Source organism: Corvus kubaryi, unplaced genomic scaffold (genome assembly GCF_017639235.1).
Source record: "Corvus kubaryi isolate FWS band 111438036 unplaced genomic scaffold, C.kubaryi_AGA036_p1.0 37308, whole genome shotgun sequence".
NCBI lineage: Eukaryota > Metazoa > Chordata > Aves > Passeriformes > Corvidae > Corvus > Corvus kubaryi.
The window spans coordinates 13,110,351-13,135,240 of record NW_024581096.1 but is presented as its reverse complement, the minus strand read 5'-3'; the positions used below and the strand labels follow the sequence as shown (position 1 = coordinate 13,135,240).

The window sequence follows — 24,890 nt, the reverse complement described above, 5'->3', positions numbered from 1 at the left end:
AACTGTCTGCAAACTTAGTAGAGTTGTAAAACTTCTCATTGAAATGAAGTCAACTGCTCAAACTTTTTTGACAATATTAGCACTCTTCCTGCCAAAACTGAGAAGGAAGCAGCACAGTGCAAACTGGATTTGGTCTGCAAAATACAACAGTCAGAGCTAATTTACTTCCACAGAAAACATACTTCAGGTATTTGTTCCAGACTAACTTTGTGCAATCTACAGATCCTACATCTCTTAGTATTTGGAGCACATGTTGCACTCCTGGAGAGATAATGTAAGATAGTCAATGCAAAAGCAATGCTCCAAGACTTAACTGCAAGAATTAAGAGAGGTGACCTGATAAAATCCAGAGATTTAAGTGACACTGACTAAAATATGATGATGACACAACCACAGGCTGTACTTAAGTACTGTGGTATTTTACCTTGAGAAAGGGATATATTAACAATCATAAGAATTACTGTGGTTTTTTCTTTCAAGTTCTTTCTGTTATCACAGAACTATCTGGGCACAGCCAACATTATTTTAAATAAGCCTCAGCAAACTCCAAGCAATTCGAAGTAGGTAGTTAGAAAAAAGTAGGTTTTTTTGTATAAAGGAAAAAAAATGCTAAAACCTAGAATAGGAATCTATTCACAAAGAATAAAAAGAAACAAGAAAATTCCTTTTGGGGAAAAAAAAAACCAAACCCTTCCAGCTTTAAATGACAAAATCTCAGAAAACTGTATTTTTAAGAGGGAATCTGGAGAATTTGTTAGCAAAAAAACCTCAAAAATTCCCAAACAAAACTCTGCATTACTTGTTGAAACAGTCCGAATTTAAAAATTGTATTAACACTTCCCTATAATTTCCTTGTAGTAACATATTTATTAAGATGACTCATTAAAAAAACACATTACTTACCCAGCTTGGAAAATCAGACCAAGTAGGAACCCGCTGACAGAGGTCACGAAGAATACGTATGATAATCACACAGGACTGCAGACCATTAGCTCTAGCCTTGAGAGCAATACAAAATCAAATTAATTAACCCCTGCACCTACAGCCAACAGGAAATGTTGAAACACTAAAACACCACTGTTCAATGGAAGCTCAGATACAAGATTGAAACAAATCGTTCTACAACTTTATTCCGTGAGCTGCCATTTACAGCAGTATTTTATACAGGGTTAGTAATTTAAGGTGGTAGAAGTCAAAGTGCACAGGTTATACAAGAATAACATTTCTTGATCCCCTATACACTTTGACCTATGTTCATTTGTAACAATAAATACAGCATCTTTCTATATTAGAAATAAAAAGGATAAAGTAAAGATCTAAGAAATAGGTATAGAGACTGAAAGGTCAAGGGAATCTGTTTGGTTTCTTTATTGTGCCTTTGCCAGAATGCAAAGTCACTAAACCAAACAGTTGCTTCTCACCTTTCATTCCCTACACTTAATGCACTTAAAGAAATAGGAAAAAAAGTCTTAAATCTAAACACAAAGCTTTAAACACATATTCCATTATTTAAAGCGAAGTTACTCTGCAGCCTTATGGAATATATAACAAATATACAACATATGATCACCCCAAGCGAGTCAAGCTTTCAACATCGCCTTCTCAATGACCAGAAAAAAAAATGACGTCAAATGAGCAATAACTGCATAAAGCAGCTCCTCCATACTCAACCTTCTACAGTTAAATTTAGGGACCAGAGAAATATTAAATATTATTAGCATGAACAACGCTGAGTGTTTTCACACAGTTAAACATTTATATTGCAACTGAACTAATCTCTCATAAGGCTACAAGAAGAAAGTAAAATGATGTTCCGAACCTGGAACCACTTAGCGTGGCGTAGAGCAGCCAGAGCGTCAAGGCATTTTTGCCTGTCCAAGACGTCCGGTGGGTCTTTCACCATACCCGAGGTTACATCTAAAATGGATTGAATTGGCAAAATGCAGTGAGGAATGGGTGTTTGACCAGGTGAGAAAGACACTTCCTTAAATAGCTTCAATGTCACACATGCCATTTAAAGTTTAAACCCTTGAACGAGAAATGTAAATGTTCAGCAAAAGTCGCTCAATTAGGATTAGAGCATTGACCCAGTATGAAGATCAAGAGCATATTGCACTTCAGCTCTGAGGTTATTTTCAACTGCATTGCTGATTATGCAATGCGTAGTACTTCTTTATTTCAGCTAACACTGGAAAAACACATATCCCCTAAAATTAAATACCGAAGGAAGGATGGTTGGACACAGCGCACCAGCACAGAGAACACAAGACAGAAGGAACACAAAAATCCACTTTAACCAAGTAGAAACATTCAAACTTAGTTTCTTTTAAATTTTAATTGTCACGTGTTATTTGGGACCTATTCTTGAAAGAAAAGCTAAGTATAACAAATCTTAAAAGCACTAAATGTTTAGTAATGATGTTATTTTTATCATGCCTTAAACTTGAAATTATTTTGCTGTAAAAACCTGACTAAAGGAATGTGACATGTTCTTCAATATTACAGAGTTCCTTGTTTTCTAGTACCTTCTCTCTTAGCCATATAAATAAAATTCCTCAGCCCATAATATATATGTTCCAGCAACACTTAGGATGCAAGAAAGGATCTAAAAAGGGACTACTTTACACAGAGTCAACAAGATAAAGAGAAGCAAGGAATAGTCAAAAAAACAAAGCAAAATTTCTGAAAGATGCAGAAAACATAGCAGACCTTGCATATTTAAATGTTCAAAAAAAACTTAATTACCAAGCTGACTGGTTTGCTACCAAAAATGAAGAGACCACAGAAGTGGTTTAATCAATGAAACTGGAACCACTAAACAATGTGAAATGGTATCCTCAGGTTACTTGAAAACTGTATGGATATAATCAGATCAGTGATCACCGTTAGAAGTTATTTTTTTGCTCATTATGAAAATGGCTATCGTGACTAGTCACAACATATGTGGTAGCATAACTGGCGATACACCAGATAAGATGAAACAAAAAGCCATCACTCAATGGCACACATTTCACAGGAGCTGGCTGTTTGGAACAGTACAGTTTACTTCTCCAAGACCTAAATTTAGGTAAGCCAGGGAATAAAATAAAATAAAAAATAATGAGACTCGTGAAACATTCCTGCAACGAGAAGCTTTTAGGAATGTTGCAGAAATTGTGCTCTGAAATCACAAATGTATAGTAGGATTCTTTACAATACAGAGCTAAGAGGCCATGAATTAACATGGTGGCATAACTTTGCAATACAGTAACTAAATTTAATGTGAAGTACTACTACTAGTATTCAGATTTGAGCATTTTGATAGGATAATTCTATTGCTCTGCACAGAGATAAAAATGCGAAGACTTCATAAGAGCAAAGTTGAGAAGAACATAGGTAACTTCTCACACAGATATTCCAGCTTACAGGCTATATATTGAAGTGGAAAGATGACAATCTTCACTAACAAGGCAATTACAGAGCAAATGAAAATGTTTAAAGTGATGTTTCTTTTAAAACAAAACCAATTTTAAAAATCCCAAAAAGAAACAACAATAAGAATCCCCTCCAAACCTATACAAAAGGGGTGCCAGCTAAAGCTAAGTGATGAAAGGGGTACAACCCAGATATATGAGACAAGGAGTACATCCTGAGAAAACCTACCACAGGAAAAAGTGGCAAAGTAAGGTTGAGAAATTAAAAAATGAAAATAGGTGCTGTGGGGTCAATAGCCTAATCAGTCAATTATTTACTTTCTTCTAAACTAATATGTAAATAGGTGACACTGTGCAAACCTTTAGCACAATAAGTCATTGAATAATTTGAAACTTTACTTCTACCTCTGAAAACCTTCAATTTGTAAAATAATTTTACTAAGAAGAATTGCAATTAAAATGTACAGAAAAGAATCTTACTTAGTGCTGGAAATGTTGATCTAATATGGGTTACTAATAGCTATCATAAGAATACCCATGGAACTTAAAAAGACTCTCAAAGTCAGAAGTTGCTGAGGCACGTACTACACTGAGAAAACATTGACTGAAAAAATATATCAAGGAACTCCTGTAATATTTATTCTGTGGATTTTTGCATATGTTTCACATTTCAGGATTAACCCCTTAAAGACTATTTAACTAAAATCAGATGCCTAACCTACCACCCTACTAAACTGAGACAAAACTGAATTAATTTACAGAATACGGGCATGAATTCTTACCCTGTATAACTTATTACTAGCCTAAACATAAGGGGTTAATCTTCAGTTAGACGTGCTGTGTCCACACTACCTCTTCATTAAAAGTTAACAGGTATGTCAATTTAGGTAAGTTTTATTATGTAAAATACATTTTGTCCAGTCAACTATTATAAGACTAGTGTGAACACTGCTTCATTCTAGGAGAGAGACAAAGACGAAAAGAAAAAAAAAAAAAGAAACAAACACGAAGTAACAGCAGATGCTAGGACTATGCATCCAAACCCCTCCTTTGTAAAGCATGGCAGGTGTGACACTGAGCTTTAGAAAACCTTGGTCAAAAATCCTTCCGATGTCTTGGCAGCAACCCCTGACAGGAATCAAGTCCCTCTGCTAGAAGGCTTTGGACCGGGGCTGTTAGCTAAGGATAAAAAAGACACACGCGCACACACAGATGTGTTTGTAGGTATGTACACTTTGTTTGATGAAGGAAGACTCCACAGCTGGGTTAGAGCTCTTCGAATGTATTAGATTCGGTCAACTGTCAAACGCACAACACTGTAAGGAACAGTAGCTATGCGGTTAACAATTTCATTTCACTGTTTAATTTTTCAGACTTTTATCATGTAATAATACATCAAACATGATTCTACTCCACATGCAAGACTCAAGTTGCATCTTTACTCAGACTGGTTCTTCCGGTAAAGCCTTCCTTAACTAGCTCCCCAAGTGGGCTAGGGAAAATGAAAACTTTAAACCAGTGTAAGACACAGAGCATGAGAAGCTGCAGGAAGGAAAACACAAACACATACTGTTACTCTGCAGCAAATAAGCAGCAGTCTTCGGAATAAGGAACTTCTTTCCTGCAATAATTGGCAATTCAGTCTTCTATTTGCTCCAGTTTCAAAAGTAAACTTTTCTACACATCCATTTTATACTGCTCAGTGTCTTGAAGAGAAGTCTAAATTGACTTCGTTTGCCTAGAGGCAGTACTGCATTCGGCAGTGAATAAACTCACAAAGATAATTTAACTCAAGTGTGGGTCAGACAAAAATACAGATTTGTTTCCTTTTGGTGGCATAACTTAGGGGACTGATGATAGCAATTTTAAATTTGTTTTATTTTTAGTCCACATCATAGAATGTTGGGCCAGAAACCACTTAGTTGAAATGGAGTATTGTAGCAGGAATCAATACTGCACTTTTGCACAGTAGATCAAGAAATAAACATGGCATTAAGGGTTAATTTAGTTGAATGGTTAGTCTAATTTAATAATAAAATGCATTCTTTATAAAGTTAAATAATATGGAAAGTTGGATTCAGCCCAAAGTCATGTTACACTCAGATTGTCAAAAACCAAGTAAAACTGGTTGGGTGTGACAGTACACATACAAACCCTTTATAGCTAGGAATATTATGCACAGTTTAAAAATCATGTACAAAACACTCTAAGACTCTTTGGAAGTCATCCAAACCACAGAATGCATCTTGAAATTTTTCTTTCTGATTATGTAGGATGACTTTGTTAACATAGCTCGCTTATAAATGCACTAGTCACAGCTACAGGACACTTACTAATGCAATATAAAAACCTCAAGTATTTTAGAGGACATGTAATGATGAGATGAAATATAAAAAAAACCTCCGTGGCTTATATAAATACGTATATACACAAGCACATGTATACATACACACATACAATTTCTTTCAACCTGCATATGAGAAGTGTTAAAACAGCCTCAGATTTCCTATTTGTAGGTTCACTGTCAAACACCAGAACCCTGTTTGCTATGATCTCTTTCAACTATGAAAATACAGGATTAAAAGGAAACAAAGTTAATTTTATCTGACCCATAAATAAAAAGAACCAATGTACTGCAGACATTAATCATGCTTGTTGGCTTAAAAGCTTTTGGAGCTTTGAAAGTGTTACAGAACAGACCCTAAAGCAACACTGCTGGCACCAGAAAAACTGCGGACTTTGGAAACGTAAATTGATTCCCAAGCTCCACCTTCTGCTTCAGCTCAACAACAAAGCCATTTCTTATTGTACTAGTTGGGTTTGCCAGTTGGATAGAAGACTGATTGTAATACCAGGAGCCTAAATATACTCAAAAAGCACTCCAGACCAAAAAACAACCTCAGAGAGCTGGAAAAAATCGCATCATCTTTTAAAGTTAGAAGCACTGTTACTGTCAAAAGTACTGTAAAAGTGCATTTTAAGTGGCGCTATTCAGAATGTCCAAGTGATGGTAATACTGACCCAGTTCAAACCCAAAAACATGGGATTCGATTTTCTAAATCCATATAATCTTTCTCTTAAGGCAAGTCTGCTCTAGAAAGCCAGTTTATAGCCACTTGCTATAAAATACTTTGTTTTCCACATAATTTTAAAAGAGGGGGAAAAAAGTCAAGCTTGTACCTTTTCCAGAAAGCTGAGGTTGGATATAAAGTTAGAAATTTAAAAAATTAAATAAAAGCATCATATACACATTTCTTTTAACCAACTGTTCTCTACTGAGACGGGTTGTTGAAAAACAAGGTTTCGATCAAATACATGTGCCAGCATGTTGCCTTCCAGGACCTTAGTGCCATCTTAAGCAGAATAGATAAACATAAAAAAACAGATGAGAAAGAAGTAACGTCTTTAACAACTTCCCAACCTCCATCCCTCATGTTCTCTTCCCGAATGACTGGAGATGTCAGTGTGATTGTAACTTGCATTTTGGGTTCCACACACGAATTTAAAATTATTGCTGCTTCTGGGACTGCACACTTGATATCGTATTTCTCTGGACTGATTACCTAAATATTGAGAAACAGAAATTTCTATTAGCATGTGGCCAATAAAAGTATGAGGAAGAAAAAGGATTCCAACATAGTCATTTTTTAAGAAAAAGATAGAACCACAATTATATGAAACAGATACCTGTGTAGTCATAGAAACCACACTACACAGTGTAAAGATATATGTGGACTTGCATGTTGTTTCCAAATTATTAATGAAAATACATAACCAAGAAGTCAGATGCCCAGAAAGGAAATTAATATACAATTACATAACATAATTACAATTACATAACGAGAATCTTGATGGGGTTTGAGATAAAGAAAAGCCTCAGTGCCAATTAATTAGCAGGGTGTTTCTCACTGGAACATAGAAGCCTTTAAAAAGCAAAGATGCAGGGGTTATTTTTCAAGCTCGCAGTTACAGATGGGTATTGCTAGGTACATCCTATGCTTGGGTATCACAAAATGTTAAACAAAGGGCAAGATAAGTACCAGAAAAAAAAAAAAGTAAGAGTAACTAACAAAGTGGTTATTTTGAATTGCCTTCTGCAACTTTATTTAATAATTCTAAATAGCCCCAAAAGGAAGCTGTAGGCACCTCCGTGACCTTCTTCCACACACACGGACAAGTGAACATTTCCACAAAGACATACCAAGATGCCCATTTTTAAAATTTACTTTTGTTCTGTTACTTCAAATGAGCAAATTTGAGATTATTTTCTAATTAATCTGATCCTGCTAAAGCTTCTACCATGCCAGTGATTCTGTCAAGCATTTTACTAGACTGCACCGACATACTAATGCTGCGACAAGCACTCTATAGTGACAGGCTTTGTTCATCAGAGACCAGAGGTTTTATACTTTCTTGTGGAAATTCTGTAAAGGGTTTGTATTAATTTCACTGAATGCTCTAAGATTGCATGTTTGCTTTTCTAAAGGTCCAAATTATAAAAAAAATCCCACATAAGACTTAGCTAACTAATTCTGAACTATAAAGCACTGACACATATGAATAGGAGCCAATATGTAAGCACAAAAGACAGGCATTAATGGAGAACTTTGACCTTGAGGCAGCAGGCGTGCTGTAACACTGCGCAATTACCTCTATTGCTACTGGTAACTGATTAATGGCCTTCCTCATGCTCATTTCTATTTCCCACATAAATGAAGTCTATTAAATGGTGATTGATACTACACTGCTAGAGCACACGCTTGTATGGACACAATATAGAGAATGCAGAACACGCAGCAGTCTCTGAATTCAGACAGAAACACTCAGAATACGGAAAGAAACTGAACCTTGGCTATGTCACGCAGCAGCACAGTGAGCCCTGCAGACATTTAACTTGAGGACAGATTTTTACAGTACTCTTACAAAAATTCAAATCTAAAAATCTAAATTCTACTTACTGCAAGTTGCTTAGGGAGACTTTCAGCAATACGACTGAGTAACGTCTTGGAGGGCTTCTCAGCACACAACAAAACAAGATTGACGTTTCGGTCTCCACGGAGTAGCAAACCTTTAGCCAAAACGCCCACCCGTAAAACGCCTTTCAAAGCTCTGTGAATTATAGTTAAAAGTTGCATTTAAAATAATAATGTAAAAATAATAAAAATAATCCTTAAGATAAAAAAGTGAAATAAAACAGTATTCCACATGCTTCTGAGACTTCAAAATACTGTAAAAAACCCCAAAGAGATGAGATCCTGGAAGCATGGATAACGGGAAAGAAAAACAATAAAATTCTTAAAAAGTAATAAAGTAAAATACCTGTCTTTACTTCCATCCTTTTTGTCATCTCCCTCTTTGTTCTTGCTTTTTTCATGATCAGTCATGCTGTCAGAAACCAGTTTCAAAGCACGCTCAGTAATAGAAACAATTTTTTGGACTGCCTGAAGTTCCTCCTCAGTTGGATATATAGCAGCATGCTTGGTCATCACATAGCGGTCATCAGAGGAGTCAGGGCGGCGCAGAGGCTGAACAGACAAAAAAGTGTATTTCTGAGACTTGGGTGCACTTCCAAGGTCACAAATGAGACAAAACGAGGAAAACCCAAACATGTGGATAAAGAACAGAATATTCAAACCTCACATCACTGAAATGTAACAAAACATGAAATCTCCTCAACAGCCTACGCTGGTCACAATCAATCATGTCTGAAAAGACATGAAATGTATCAAAATTAAACAAAAACAAAATCCCAAGATCAGAGGTACCTCCTCAACATTAGTACTTCTTGTCTTTCTGTCAACTGGGAAATATTTGCATATTGCTGCAAAATAAAGCATCCACGACTGCTTTCATACAATCACAAGATGGACCCTCAGAAGGTCATCGAGACCAACCTCCTGTGCAAAACATGGTCAGCTTGAAGACCACATCATGTTGTTCAGGGTTTTAGCCTGTTGGTTTTTGAAAACCTTTGAAGATGGAGGTTGCACAACAGCTGTATAAAAAAAAGATGATTTCCTGTATTCAGTCCCAACCTCTTTTGCCTTGGCTTAAACTCGGTGTTATCTCACCCTCTCAGGACTGTAAAAAGCCTAGCTCCATATCCTTTATAATGCACAGCTATTAGAAGGCTATTACATCCCACTGAAGCTCTTCTCCAGGCTGAACAAGCCCAGATGCCTGTCTCTCCTCACAGGGCACGTGTTCCAGTGATGCCATGATGATTTCTTGCCTTTTTCTTTTACACACCTTTTATGTATTCTCAGTGTCCTTAGCACACATACTTGCAATCTTTAAGCCTGATATCTTAGCATAGTCCTGGAATTCTGCTAGGCCAGAACACCACACATCCTGAAGGCCTCACATCTGGAGGCCAGAAAGCCTTGTGCTATCTTGAAAAGCCAAGGCCCTCTCTAGAACGTATTCTGTAAACTAAGATTAGGCCCATCTGGGGGGGGAATACTTTCGAATAGGGAGATGTCACACCATTCATTTAAGCCTCTCATTGGGGAATCTTTGTCAGATATGCTAATTTGCAAGGTCTATAAAATTGTATATGTGATATATGGGGTGCGTGCATTTTGGCGTGTTCCATCTTGACAAACTGTTGCACCATAAAGATCCCTATTAAATACCGAAGTAAAAACCCTTTTATCCCTTAACCATGTCTGACTTAATTCTAGGACTAGGGGATAAGGCATCACCAGACCCCTGACCATCCTGGTAGCCCCACACTGAGCCTATTATGGTTTATATATCTTCTATTGGAAAGCCCAAAATTAAATGTAGCACTGCAGTTAGGGTCTAACGAAAGCTGATCACTTCCCTTCATCTATTAATTATGCTCCTGTTACTAAAGCCCAGGTTGCTGCTGGCCCTGCTGCCAGGGCACACTGCTGACTCATACCTAGATTGCTGTTTGCCAGGACCCCTGCATCCCTTTCACCAGGACTGCTACCCAGACTCTATCAATTCAAGGGGTTGTTCCTTTCTGAATTCAGCATTAGGCATTTTTCCTGCAGAATTCCATAATGTTCCATTCCTACAGCCTGCCTAGGTTCCTCTGTATGGTGGCCTTGCCCTCAAAGGTATCAGGTATTCTCCCCACCCAAGATGATTGAGGTTCATGCCAGTTGCAAACCTCAGGAGTGTACACTCACTCCATCACCTTTCAGATCACTGATAAAGTGCTTATCAGACTAATCCCAGGACCAACCCATGTGGTACTGCACGCCACACAGCTAGAGTATGATGCACCACTAAGCATTACTCTCCAAGACTGATGATCCAGCCACTTTTTATCCATACATTTGTCCACAATTAGTTAAATAAGGTTGTATAATGCAATCAAATAAAGTAAAAAGTACAAAAATCCAGTACGACTTGTATTTCAGAAGCAGCAGTATTTGAAGCATCCTCTTTTCATTTCACTGGACTTACTTTGGAAGACTAGTCCACCTACACCATTTCATTAGCATATAATTTCCTCTTCACTTTTCCAAATCCTTTATTAAGAAACACTGGAGACAAGTGAAGCAGCACTGAATAATTTATAATTCTTAACTGTGCCTGCTGGTAAGAATAGTTTAATTTTTTTCTCAAGTTAAGAAACTCACAGCTGGTCCTTGGGGTTGAGGAGGCATTCCAGGTCTAACTCCCAGCAGGCCTAGAGGTCCTGGAGGGCCATGAGGATATCCTCCATCTGGTATTCTGCGACGGTCATCCCAGTGATGTTGCTCTTCCTCCATTCTCCTCCAGTACATGTCCTCTTCATATCGCCTGAAGTGCATCAAAGTGTTCTCTTTACACAGCAGTTAATACTTGCCATTGCTCTAGAGAGATTCTTCTCTATCCTCAACAACTTTTAGCAGCCATAAGCAAATACCAATGAACAGAGGGTAACTAACATGAATTATTGTTGTAAAAGTAGGTCTGGATTTATAGCAAAGTAATTCTACTAACTCTGCATTCCTCAGAAGGATTGAACAGTAACAAGCAAAAACTGCAGAGAGAGAATGACGATTTAAAACAAGACAGTACAGAGTTCCCTGAGTATTTAAAATAAGTAAATATAGAGTTTAGTTTCAGACAATCTGACAGCAGCTTTGTCACATTCATTCAAGAAACAGAATGCATTACCTCATTTCCATCCTCCAGCGTTCCTCCTCTTCTCGCCTTCTCCAGTATTCTTCTTTCTGCATCTGTTTCCTCATCTTCTCCTCTTGAATTTTTCTTGCTCGAATACTGGGCTTTACTTCTACTTGTAAATCTGGGTTTACTTTTTTCTAGATCAGAAAAATAATGAATTAAATGTTGCTTTCCTGTCCTCATCTCAAGGTTACAGAGCTGTTCTGACATATTTAACATACACTAGTCATCTACAAGAAAATCAAGGAGAGTAAAATGCAGTTTTAGAACTGCACAAATGCACTTATCACTAAAAAATCTGCAACACAAAGAGTGTGTGTTGCTTATCCTACCAAAACCACTGAGCAATACTATTTTACTCTCTTAAAACTCAATGGTAAGCAACATAAAGAACCTATTGTTGCTTGCATAGGTTGTACTACAAGCAATATTCAAAACATTTTAAAAAACCCAACCAAAGTAACAGTTTCACAGTTTGCATTATTCTTTAAAGACTATATTGCCTAAGAAATATATTTCTCTTTTTTAACATGCTATTTACACAGAATGCCTCCTTTTGTCTAGTCTTTAAACCTAAGAACGGGCAACCAGTCAGCTGATATCTGGTCAATTTTCAGAGAGAAGCATTAGCATTTCTACCTTGTACTGAAGTCTGTGCCGCCGCCCTTTCAAGTGCATCTCCTTGGCATTAGGATCATTAAAACTGCATTCACAGAGTTTACAGTGAAAGCGGATCACCTTTCCTTCATCATTCCTTACCTGAAAAATAAAGTTATAACACCTTTGGCCTTTTTTTTTTTGTAATAAAGGGGATATAAAATTTAATTATCCATTAATCTAATTCTCCAGTGACACTTGATAATGTCTACCTGTCTCAAGACATATTAAGAAGTTCACACAATAAGTGAAAGAAGGCAAAGTAGAAAAGTAGAACCTTCAGTTCTGACAGACACACCACTGTGCTTGGTAACGAGCAAGGAACAAGGGCCTTCCATTTCAAAGAGTGCACAGCTGTAAAGTCAAATCTGAACATACTGAGGTAATAAATTATAAACCTGTATATCATGCAAAATTTACATCACACTTAATCCACCTGTCTCATACCAACCACATGAAGAATGCCCCACTGAGCAAAAAAGAAACATGCACAATACAAAAATGGAAACATATGCACAAGCCTTTGCAGGTTGCCTTGTCACTCTTATCTTCAGTGAGAACCCAGAGAATTACAGATAGTCAACCTCATCTTGATCTCTGGGAAGGTGATGGAGCAGCTAATCCTGGAAACCATTGCCAGGTATAATGAGAGCAAGAAAACCATCAGGAGCAGTCAGCACGACTTCACCAAGGTGAAGGGCTGGTAGATGCAGACAGAGCAGTCAAGACTGTCTACTGGGATTTCAGTAAAGCCTTGGACACAGTCTTACCACAATATCCTCCTACACAAGCTGTTAATGCATAGGCTGGATAAGCATACAGTGAGGTGGACTGAAAGCTGTCTGAACAGCCTGGCCAAGGGTGGTGATCAGCAGAATGAAGGCCAGCTGGAGGCGAGGAGCCAGCAGTGCACCCCCAGGATCAACACCATCCTGTAACATCTTCAGTAATGCTCTGGGCAATGGGGCGGAATGTACCCTCAGCTAGTTTGCTGATGACACAAAACTAAGAAGAGTGGCTGATATGCCAAAGGATGGCATTGACATCCAGAGGGACCTCAGCTGTCTCATGTGGGGAAGAGGAGGCTGAGGGGAATCATATCAGTGCATATAAATACCTGGTGGAAGGGTGCAAAGAGGACAGAGAAAGACTTTTTTCAATGGTGCCCAGTGCCAGGACCAGAGACAATGAGGACCAACTGAAACATAGCTGAACATCAGAAAACTCTTTTTTATTGTGAGTGACTGTGCCCTGGCACAGCTGCTCAGGGCAAGTTACGGAGTCTCTATCCTTTGACATTCTCAAAAACCATCTGGACATGGTCCTGAGTGATGGGCTGTTGGTGGTCCTTCTCAAGCAGGGTGGTTGAACCAGATGAGCTAAAGAGGTCGCTACCAACCTCAACCACTCTGTGACTGTGTTTCACTAAAACAGATAAAAAATAATACACATTTTCATATTAATACCTCCTCCACATAGTCATGGCCCACTGGCTGGACATCACTTTGCAAGGCAGCAAGAGTTGTGGGAGTCACTGGTTCAGCTGCTGTGTCAGGTTTTACTTCCTGTGTTTGTACTGCAGCAGCAGGAGGTGTTTTAACACTTTCAGCTGATTTCATTTCTTCCATTTTACTTCCTGTTGTCTGAAGCTTATTGCCACCTAGAAATCAAAAAAAGTTAAATTATTACCCTTCATAAAATGAGAATGCGATTAAACATGATGTGCAAACCGAGGATTTTATTTGCCAGTATCTGTGGTCTGGCCACAGCATTATTGGTCTTTTAAAATCAACTGAAACTTAAATATATTTTCAATACAACTAAATATTTCAATAGTAAGTTTAACAACATTCAAGTTACTTAAACACTGAAGTGTTTTATTCTAACAAGAAAAACTTTCACTTTATAAAATTACTGTTTTGGTTACTTGTTTTCCTGCTTTTTCAAGACACAGGACTGAATGGGAACAACTCAGAATATGTATTTTAGTAATCTCCTTTTTTGTCATTTTGTAAATGCATCCAAAAAAAGTACTTCAAAACCTTTTAATGTTTGTACTGGTCAAGGCAGTATACCCTTAGTGTTGCAACTGTATAGGTCTCTCCTTGAGGAGAGGATAGCTTACTGTGGAACAGCTGTTTCCCATCTCTGCTCTGTTCAGTTCAAGTTTCCATGGTTAGTTTTCCACTGTAAAAAGGATGTTTCAGATGCCCACCACCAACTGCCAATCTATTGCAGGTGCATTAACAGCCCCGGCCATGAACTGAAATTAGGACTAAAAACTGCAATACTCCAGCAGCTACTACATAAGAAACCAAAGGTAGGAGGCTTCTTATGAAGGTGGGAAAAGCATTCAAGAGAGGCCAGGTGATGGAAACAACTGGGTAGAAAACACCATAAATTCTGAAGCAAAACTTTAATAGACATTACCACCTATCAGTAATTCCCTTAAACACAGTGGAGTTAATCATGCACAGAGTTAACTAAATACATTTTGTATCTGCTGCACTAATTCTTAAGAAGAATTTATGGAAGAGGTTAGGTTTCAAAATAAAGACTGACTTCTGTACTTGCCAACAAAGTTTATTTTCGGTGTAGATATTTTCTTTACAGCTATATTAGCAGCAGTTGAAGATGTTTTGTTGTTGGACGCAGTGTTAAGTGGTGTGTTTGCCGTGGGAGTAAGAATTTTCACTGCAGAGGATGCAACAGAGGAGTTCACTGTACTGCTGCTGGTTGCTATATTTGAAGCAGAGGCAGTTGGTTTGGAAGCAGATGTGGATGTTGAGGAAGTAGCTTGGGTAACCACATTTGGTTCAGTCGAAGGAATGGGTTTGCCAAGTTTTGTGTGCAACTTTACTACCTGTAAGTAGGAAGACAAATTTGTAACATGATCTCCCTGGGGTTAACGATAAAAATAACCTATTGCTAACATAAATATAACTGAAAAAACGCAACACAAATTAAAAGTTAGCTTTTTTTTTTTACAAAAGTGGTCTTGGGGAAGAAAAAAGATAGATAAGATAGACATGTAAAAACTATTGTCATCTGTAACAAGGAAATAGTTAATAGTTATCTCACATTGCTTACTTCCATTAGAAATTCAGGCATTTACTCCCACAGCTGTTTAGATAAGAACAGAAACACAGTAAAGCTTGTAAACCAGGATAATTCAAGGAAAGAGTTTGCTCCCACTGTTTCAATGTGTCTGTTTTGTTGCCCAGTCACATTTTAGTCTCCATATGAAAGCCCAGTACACTGAACTATTTTGGTCCAAACAATATATGTAACTACGAGTTATTTAATTCAGATTCAACAACACTGTGTCTTTTGATTGCTACATTTGAAGAGTCTTCATATTGAAAGAACTTCGAAGTTACTTAGCCAAGGTGAACGGATTCCTCAGGCAAAAATTTTCCTTTTTTCTAATGTACAGAAAGAGTGAAGGAGGATTCAAGAGGCATTTCATAGAAAGTAAAGAGGTACATGCTTATTCTTAGAAGTAATAAGCAGAGGCCTTTCCACAACATGTCTGTCATAGAATAACACTTCTTTTTGGTGACTGCTGACCACCACCTGAAAAAAGCAATGCAAGTAGCCCACAGGAAAAAAATACACAAAATCAAACCTAAAGCCTGAGTTTTGAAAATAGCAGTAAAAAACCCCATACAAATCTGTGAGACATGCCTTAAACGTGAATATGTACACAATCATGATATGCATACACCTGTCCAAATTAATTTCTTAGGCTTTTGTTCTTATTTTTTATGCTCCCTATCAGAATACAGACATATTAATGTCACACAATACTATAAACTGAAGCTCAAGCAACTCTTCAAAGTTACTTTTTTTCAGTAGAATGCACAGTTCTTTAGTTACCACAGCAATAAAGAGAGTCCTTCGAGATCTCGTTCTCACACCGGTAAGAAGCTGAAACAGCAGTGGTTTGTGACTATCACAAAGAAAAAGCTATATCCAAATATAAAAGGGTAACATATACTGTACTCCATATACCTATAGAGTTATTCGGCACAACCCAAAACAGTAATGGCTCAATTTATTTAAGGAAGAACACTAGACAAGTCTGTCTAAATTTTAATTTTTGCTCTTGGGGGAAAATTATTTTAAGTATGTTGTCAGATTTATTTATTTTAATAGGAACAATGTTACTGATGCCTATGTTCTGAGATGCAAAGAGCTATAAAAGCAGAGTATTAATACTGTATTTGTTAATGATATTAATCTTTCCAGCGTTATGAGGAAAATCTGTAATATCTAAACACATATTCTACCTATCACTGTATTTACTATTGTATGGTAAAATTTTAACCACAGGTCACAGCATTTCAGAGTTTTTTTTTCAGAATGCCCACATAAGAGCACCCACACAGTAATAAAAACATGTGTACCATAAGTCTTCCAAACATACTCATTATAAAGTCTACTACAGGACATTGTTCCTTCCTTCCACAGGACAGTTTTCTTTGCAAGAACTACCAAGGAACGACGCCTAACACTCCTATTCTTTGCACTGGCTCAGCTTACAGCATTTCAGAGTGCACTGAAATATTTTCTGTTCCAGCCAGACAAGGAAGATGAATCTCAAGAAAAGTCTTGAAAGAAGTTAGGGGGGCACAAGCATGGTACCACATGTCCTCAGTGGTACCATTTCCTCATCTTACTCCACACCTTCTTCCTATGATTTGCATGATATCCCAATATATCCTCTTTTCACTGATGCCATAGCAAGATTCCCCCCCTTTCTTTCAACAAGGCCTTTCTAATAGCGAGCCTAAAAACAAGATTGAAAGGAAAAGAAGAACTAAACATCTTCAAATAAAACAATTTAAATTATGTTGTTCCTGAATATTTTCTCCTTCCTTAAAATGAGAAAAAATCATGTGGAGAAGTGTATATACTGACTTGCATGCTAAGAACAAAAGAAAACTCTTACTTTCTGATGCTTGGCTCCACGGATATGGGCAGCATAAGCATCTGCCCCAGTACAAGACACATCACAAAGCTCACAGCGCAACTGATTCTGAGTTCCACGAGCAGAAGTACTGTTGTTATTGGTGTTCTGGGAAGCTTTTAATGCTGCTTCTTTCTTTTTGTGTTTCTGGCCTTCTAAGTGTTCTTTGTAAGTCTGTTTAAATAAACAAAACAGACAGAGTAAGCTTTGTACTGCTGGTTCATCATTCACGTGAATACATGTAATATAGAACATAGCATAAAACACGCATTTTACCTAAGAAATACCTCCTACACTGAACATTTCTGCTGTATGAGATGCTCTAAGGGATTAATAGGCCACATCTAAGACCAGAAAATTTTCTTCTCCAGCACCTGGATTCCACACTTAGGTAAAATAATATAGGTTTTTCTCCTCTAGCTTCTCAATTCCCCAATCAAGTAGTGGTCAACAGATATCACCACTGAAAACTTGATATGATCAGAAAATTGCAGTTTCTTGCATTGCACTTATTCTTGATTTTGAGCTTCCTTCAAACTGTAAGTGTATCAAGATAAACAGAAAAATCAACTTAAAAGAAGGTAGTGCACAAATAAAGCTGTACTGAAAAAGAAATGCAGTTGTTGATATAAGCTTCTATATTAATACTGGCAATCTAGAGCAGACAGGGTAGGAAATAATGACAAGTTTACCTAAAGAAAAAGAACTGTTTTGCCAGACTGACAAATAAACACTCTGCATGACTTTGTATCTACTTTCTAGCCACTTGTACCCACTGTGACACTAAACGGGGAAGTTCGAACACAACGAAGAATACATTTTCAGGTTTACCATTCACAAAATTTATGTACTTCCACAGCTTTCAAAACAGTATTTTCTAAGAAGTTTCCTATGTTAAAGAAACAAATACAATTCCAAGGTTCAAATAATTCTGAAGTCACATGAAGCTTCTCTGTACAAGCTCAGGGGATGCATCTTTATGCCTTCCAAAAGGACCTCTCTATGATAGTACACCTTTTCATTTAATTATGCCTTTAGTAGAAGTATAGACTCAGGTCTTTAAAAATTAACACATACTCTTGATTAGAGGGTTGGAGCACCCCTCCTATGAGGAAAGGCTACGACAGTTTTGTTGGTTCAGCCTGGAAGAGAAAAGGCTTTGGGGTGACCTAACTGGGACCTTCTAGTACCTAAAGGAAGGCTACAAGAAAGATGGAGAGAGACTTTTTATAAAAGCCTGCGGTGACAGGACAAGAGGGAATGGGCTTGAACTAGAAGAGTAGGTTTAGGTATTAAGAAGAAATTCTTTACTGTGAGGGTGGTGAGGCACTGGCACAGGCTGCCCACAGAAGCTGTGGACGCCCCATCCCTGGAAGCGCTCAAGGTCAGGCTGGATGGGGCTCTGAGCAACCTGGTCTGTTGGAAGGTCTCCCTGCCTACAGCACACAGCTTGGAACTAGATGATCTTCAAGGTCCTTTCCAACCCAGACCATTCTACAATCCTGTGACTCTTAAGAGGGTCAGGTTTTTTAGCTGAAGAAATTATTAATCAAGTACAGTAGAATAAAGTATAGTAAAAGAATACATAATACAGATACCTGTGGTCCAGCACAGCTGATCTTGCAAACGTCACAGTAGTGGATCTGGGGCGGTTTGGGAGGCTGTTTTGGTTTCAGTTGCTTATTTTGGAATGGTGCCTTTTTAGTAAAGGTGGTCCCTGTCCATGCAGCTGTTGCAGCAGCAGCAGCAGCTGCTGCTGCTGCCTGTTTCTGTTGCTGCTGCTGCTGCTGTTGGTAATAGGACGATGCAGCTGAATACACTGCAGCTTCATAGCCAGAATAGGAGGTACCTGAAAAATTAAAATAAAAACAAATGTTACATCACCATATATAATGTATCAATTACATAACACACTAATTCAAATCATGTTGCATAACCGTCAAGGGGCAAGGCAAGATATAAGTAATTTACTGAGATCTTGTCAGGCAGTCTTGAATTTGGCTTCATGTTTCACAGTAGACAAATATACAGCCACCAATCATGTTGGAATATATTCAATTTTAGACACATCTTTGCAGATACACAGTTATGTTAGATACATCAAAGCATCCCTAAAGAACATATGAAATTTCCTGGTACATCTGGAAAGATTGGGTACGATGGAACAAGAATTTCAACGGAAGATTTAGCAAAGGCCCCATGAACCAAGCAATCTTCCAGAACCAGATTTGCTGTTCAAGTTTCCTAATGGCAAGGACTGACAATATGCAGAGGAAGAGTAAAAAAATGAAGATAAAAGACAGACTGTCTAGTGCTATTACATCCTATTTCGGTGATTTAAGTTGTTTTGGTACAGAGAAGATGCTTTGGTCACTAACACCTGGCTACACAGTCCTTGATTTGTAGTTGAATAAATCAAGGAACTTAGGCTCTCTCTCAAAGAAGTATTAAAAGCCCTTTTTAAGCAGGAAACAAAAGAAAACAAAATGTTCAGGGTAGCTATAACATACCAGTTAATTACCATCTATGGCTATGAAGTTACCATATTTTCGTCTTTAACTATGTTTTGGATTCCTAATGGTTGAACAAGAGTCTTTTCAGCACACATTCTCATTCCATTTTGGGTCAGAACAACCCAAACTTAAAAGATTTATACTGAACTGTTCTCTCCTGTCTCTGTAACTGCACAGAGACACAACTGTAACCCTTCCTGTTTTCCTAGAGTAACATCTGTGTGGCTGCATTTCCTTATGTTTTATATCCCCTGTTTATTCCTTTTGACCTTAAAATAAGTCATGGTTCATGTAGCAATGCCAGCACTCTGTATACTCTCACATGTAACAGAACAAACACATAAGACATCAAACCTCTTTTAAAGATACAACAAAACATTCTGCCATTGTAATGACTGAACAGGTTGATACTTCTCAGCAGACTATGATGTAATCGAGCATGAACTGCTAAAATTCTGAGCCTCGAAAGCCTGTTCTGCAGCAACTGCAAAGATCCCAGCAACAAAACATGCAGAATTCTTACCAGAGTAAGTTACTGCTGTTGTGCTGTACGTTGCACTCTGAGTATAGGATGGAACAACAGTGGCTGCAGCTGCCACTGGCTGCACAGTCGAGGACACCGGATATATGGAAAATGTTGTTGTTGCTGGACTTGGGGTTGCAGGTTTTATAGCTGTCACTTGCCGTGTTTGCTGGGCTTGGGTGTACTGAGTTGCTCCTTGGCTATATCCTGCTTTAGGAGCTAGTAAGGATAGAAAATACAAGTGAACAAACATTGACATGTTTTAGCTGAGCAAAGTGCAAACCAAATTAAGGGAAAATTAACAATATGCTGGTGAACAAATGTGTAAAAAGTGGGTGTTTGTTTCGGGATTTTTGTTTCATTTGTTTTGCTTTTCAGTGTTGTACATTGGGTTGCTTTCCTGTCATGGGTATGCACTGTATACCATGTACCACACAATGATTTAATCACACCACAGCTCACAGTAGTAAGCCTCAAATTTATTTATTTATTTTTAACTGTGCTACCATGTTTTTAACATGATTGTAAACAAGTTTTAAAGAACCTTCTTATCCAACACTTTTACCAGAATACTGTAAACCAAAGCACAGCTAAATGTTCCTCTTATTTCTAAGTGAAGTAAAAAAAAAACTAGGCAGGATTCATGCTTTGTAGCAATCATTATATGAATAATTAAAAAATTATATACATGAAGTAACTAGAGAATTAAAAGAGCATTTCTAACCAAGTTATCGTCTGAACACAACATTGATTATCTCAACCTACTTCAGCAAGGTTTGTAGACAAATCAGTAGGAACTTTGCCTAGAAGTATGTTTTGAGTGTATTTAGCGGCAGTCCAAACTGCAGAGGCAGCTACTTATGGCAATGTCACAAGTGATGAAGTTCTAGGCACAGAAGACCTTTCTACATAGTGACAGAGATTACATGACAAAACTTAACAAAAACAACAAAAAAAAAGATAACGTGAAATAGTCAAACAACTATTTTTAAGGCTTAAAGTAGTCAACAGATTGTGAATAACAAGAGCAGCTTGAATCATGCCACCCACCTGTCTGGTAGTAGGACTCAGCCACTGACGGCTGCGGCTGGGCAGCAGCAGCCACGGCCGCTGCGGTCGCAGTTGGCTGCTGATAATATTGTTTGCTGTCATAAGCCACAGCTGGGGCGGTAGATCGAACGTAAGAGTAGGAATCCTAAGGATTCAGAACAGAGAAACCACCTGTAGGTATACAGCTAGGGTAACAGAAGTCATCCGCAGAGTCGAATTAAGGAAGTATTGTCTTCTGGTGTACTCTTAACAGAATAAAAACTCCCCATCTACATGTACAGTATATACAAATAAATGCATTCCAGGAATTAAATGTTCTTTTACAGGTACTTCAAGACTGAAACAGCCCTAGTGGTCTTTTACAGACTTAATATACAAACTATCCTCATGATTAATCACTTTCTCTACCAAATTATTTTTGAAAAGCATCTACTCTCAATAGTTTTTAATGACTGTATCACATTCTATTTCTGTAAAATATTAAGAAAAAACCCACCAGATATCTCTACAAAACATGAATTTCTACAAGGCCCAGTAAAGGCCCAGTTCTCACGGGTAGAAACATGAATCTATATTGGCTTTAAAAATCTCATCATTAACAACATTTTTCTTGGTTATATTTTTTAGAGTATAAAAGTGGTACTTTTAAAGCTATCTTTACTTTTTGGTGTATCAACTAGTTCATTAGGGAACCATAACTAGTCTATAAAGGCAAAGCAAGTAGCTCATTTGACACCTTTAAAACTCAGTAGATCTCTAATAAGCTTAGAAGGGGATGACCTGGAAGCCGCTTTCTGCATGTACATGTGTTCTCTCATCCTCACCAAGTTTATGGTAAAGAACAAAGAATTGATTGACTGAGGGGAAGCAAAGCATGAACTACTAGACCTGAAATATACTAATGTATTAAAATTCTTTTTAATTCCAAGAAATACAACAACAAAATCTTTTTTCATCCAACCTGTGTAAACAGGAGTTATTTTACTTAGTTTAGGGGACTCTCTTTTTTTCCAAATGTATCTAACAACTGACCTCATAATATATAACAAATTGCAGAAGATGTACAAAAGAATTGAGAACATGCAGCAATAATATTGTCCTTTTAAACAAACCAAAATGCTAATTAGAATCTAGATAATGTCTTGATAAGTTCAGGACTAAAAAATTGAAAAATTATTGCAAGAAACAAAGTATTTCAAGATTAAAGGGGACAGAGAGCAAAAGCCCTTTTGCAAAAGCCTGTATCCACAGAAGGTTAGGTAGGGACCTCAGAAGAGGATATCCAAAAACTACCTACAGGGTAGTTTATCTCCTAGGGCAATCTTCTATCCTCACAGGCTTGGTACTAGACTCCAGTGGCACCAAGGAATCTGACAAAGGAACTGTTTCTACCTCTACTGAAAATTTTTACTGGAACAGTCTTTTCAGCTACATCAGCTCCATGACCCAGTTTACTGCACACCAAGCCAACATCTAAGCTAACACAAGACAGTGCTTTTCTTTACAGCAGTAGTTCCAGAAAATCACTTTTTTTTTTTTCTTTCCAAACAGGCTTCCTCCTCTTGAAGTACCATTTAAAAATCACACAGCAGGAACCTACCTGGTAATTCTGCGTGGTGACAGGAGGTGGTGGTGGTGGAGCTTCTTGTTGCCGCTGTGTGTAGCCATAGTCCGTAGCTGTGTGTGCCGTGGGATACCCGCCATAGGCAGCAGCTGTGGCAGCAGCTGCCACGGCCACTGGGGCAGGCCTGGCCACCGCCACCGTGGCTGCAGCTGGGGCATAGGCTGCAGTGACCGTGTGTGCCGCCACTGGGGCCTGGTGGACAGTGTAGCTGGCAACTGTGGTTGGATGGGAATAGGCTACACCCGAAGCTGGCTGCTGGCTGTATGGGAGAAGACAGTAAGTAATTAATCCAATCTACAAAGCTGATGCCTACACATTTCAAAATCCCACATTTGATTAATACTTTGCCTGTTCTACAGACAGATCTGGAGCAGCCTTCTATGTCTGCACACTCTTATTTAATGGCTTTTATTAACCATCTTCCATCTCCATGAAAAAGGCCGTATCATTCTTAAATTTCTGTGGATGGACACATGGAACAGAATCACAGAATGTTAAGGCATGGGAAGGGACATTAAAGATCATCTAGTCCCAGCCTCCATGCCAGCTCCCACTAGACCAGATTGCTCAAGGCCAAGGCTGCCAGGGTTGGGACACCCACAGCCTCCCTGGGCAACCTGTTTCATCATCTTGCCACTCTCAGAGTAATGAATGTCTTCCCAACATCTAACCTACATGTCCCCTCTTTCAATTTGTACCCACTAATCCATGTTCTATCTCTACAGTTCCTGACATTTCATGCAGATGATGATTTACTTCATAAGGGGGGGGGGGCATTTGTGCTCAGTTTTCTCTAAGCAGTGGAACACAAGTCCTTCTTTCATTCAAAATAACGCAGTATTCTCAAGCTGTTACATTCTCCAGACTGGCAAGCGGTAAAATGCTTTAGTCGTTCTTCAACAAATTGACGCACCTGTCGAATTAAGAAAAATGCTACTTTTCTGTGAGAGCTTATTATTTACCTATACTAGCATGAAGCTTTTCATTACATCATATTCAAGCAATGAAATTTTAAAGACTTTCATGAAAATTAGCTTGGAACTGTTGTATTTACTTAAGATACACATATCTGATCTGGGACTTCTCCAACAGATGGTTAGAATTAGAGGAGCTGGCCTCACTTGCTTGAGCAGAAGTCCACTGACACAATACAAAGCATCAAAAGTGCAGACAATCATATCGAGCAAGAAAACTGCCCTGGCAATTTTCCAGGCACATGCTGAGACTAATCTGCCTCTCTAAAATTTGCAGGTAGGATGCTAATATGAGGCAATTTACTAAAAATCTGCAGATATTGACAGCAGAAATAAGAAATGATTGCTTCAAAGGTTTAATTACTTGAACAGAAACTAGAATTATTGTCCTGTACTGAAGTGTAACTCTGCATGATGTTGTCCTATTATGATGTAGAACTGTGGATTATGATTAGAAGCTTAGAATAGTTATTCTGACTTTTAAGCAAATAAAGTGAAGCAGGCGAAATAGCACTATCTGGAACAATGACAGCAAGTAGGGATTCAGTGATAATTCTGATTTTCTTGTACATTTCCTTCACTGCTGTCCAATAATAGCTATATCTACATACTTTTAATTTTACAAAAGACATTTCCACCACTCCCTTTTGTTCAGTAATTTTTTATTACTTATTTTTAGAAAACCTGGTTTTGTTACTCAATTACAGCAGAACCCACTTACTTTAATAAATTAAAACACTCACAAACACACAAAATCCCCCCTCAAAACATTCTAACAGCAGAAACATAGAAAATTTTACTACTGATGGATTTATATGCCTGCACTCCACCTTCTTCCCATCATATGTACCTGGCTGCTGAAAAGACTACTTGCATTCTATCCAATTTTAATTCAGTTCTGAGTTGTACTTACAATAATGTTTGATGTTATTTTCAATTACTAGCCTAAGAGCAAAATGTGAAGACCTAAACCACTTTGATGTACCTCCCATCACTGCTTGCAACAACTCCTCCTC

At 38.0% G+C, this 24,890-nt stretch overlaps 1 protein-coding gene across 3 annotated transcripts in view; it reads right to left on the bottom strand.

Annotated features, from left to right (window-relative positions):
- The window catches only part of ZFR (zinc finger RNA binding protein), a 47,722-nt gene that overhangs the window by 6,421 nt on the left and 16,411 nt on the right, over window positions 1-24,890 (bottom strand). The window contains exons 3-17 of one of the 3 annotated variants that reach the window (XM_042028558.1): window positions 22,877-23,159; window positions 21,277-21,421; window positions 20,227-20,445; window positions 18,789-19,039; window positions 17,173-17,364; window positions 14,781-15,081; window positions 13,685-13,878; window positions 12,201-12,320; window positions 11,553-11,698; window positions 11,030-11,192; window positions 8,733-8,938; window positions 8,372-8,522; window positions 6,835-6,976; window positions 1,820-1,917; window positions 904-999 (exon numbers count right to left, since the gene is read on the bottom strand). In XM_042028558.1, coding sequence (XP_041884492.1) covers window positions 904-999; window positions 1,820-1,917; window positions 6,835-6,976; window positions 8,372-8,522; window positions 8,733-8,938; window positions 11,030-11,192; window positions 11,553-11,698; window positions 12,201-12,320; window positions 13,685-13,878; window positions 14,781-15,081; window positions 17,173-17,364; window positions 18,789-19,039; window positions 20,227-20,445; window positions 21,277-21,421; window positions 22,877-23,159 — 2,707 coding nt within the window. Of the gene's footprint in view, window positions 1-903; window positions 1,000-1,819; window positions 1,918-6,834; window positions 6,977-8,371; window positions 8,523-8,732; window positions 8,939-11,029; window positions 11,193-11,552; window positions 11,699-12,200; window positions 12,321-13,684; window positions 13,879-14,780; window positions 15,082-17,172; window positions 17,365-18,788; window positions 19,040-20,226; window positions 20,446-21,276; window positions 21,422-22,876; window positions 23,160-24,890 lie in introns of those variants that run through there. The other 2 variants (XM_042028559.1, XM_042028560.1) reach the window with 2 other exon arrangements.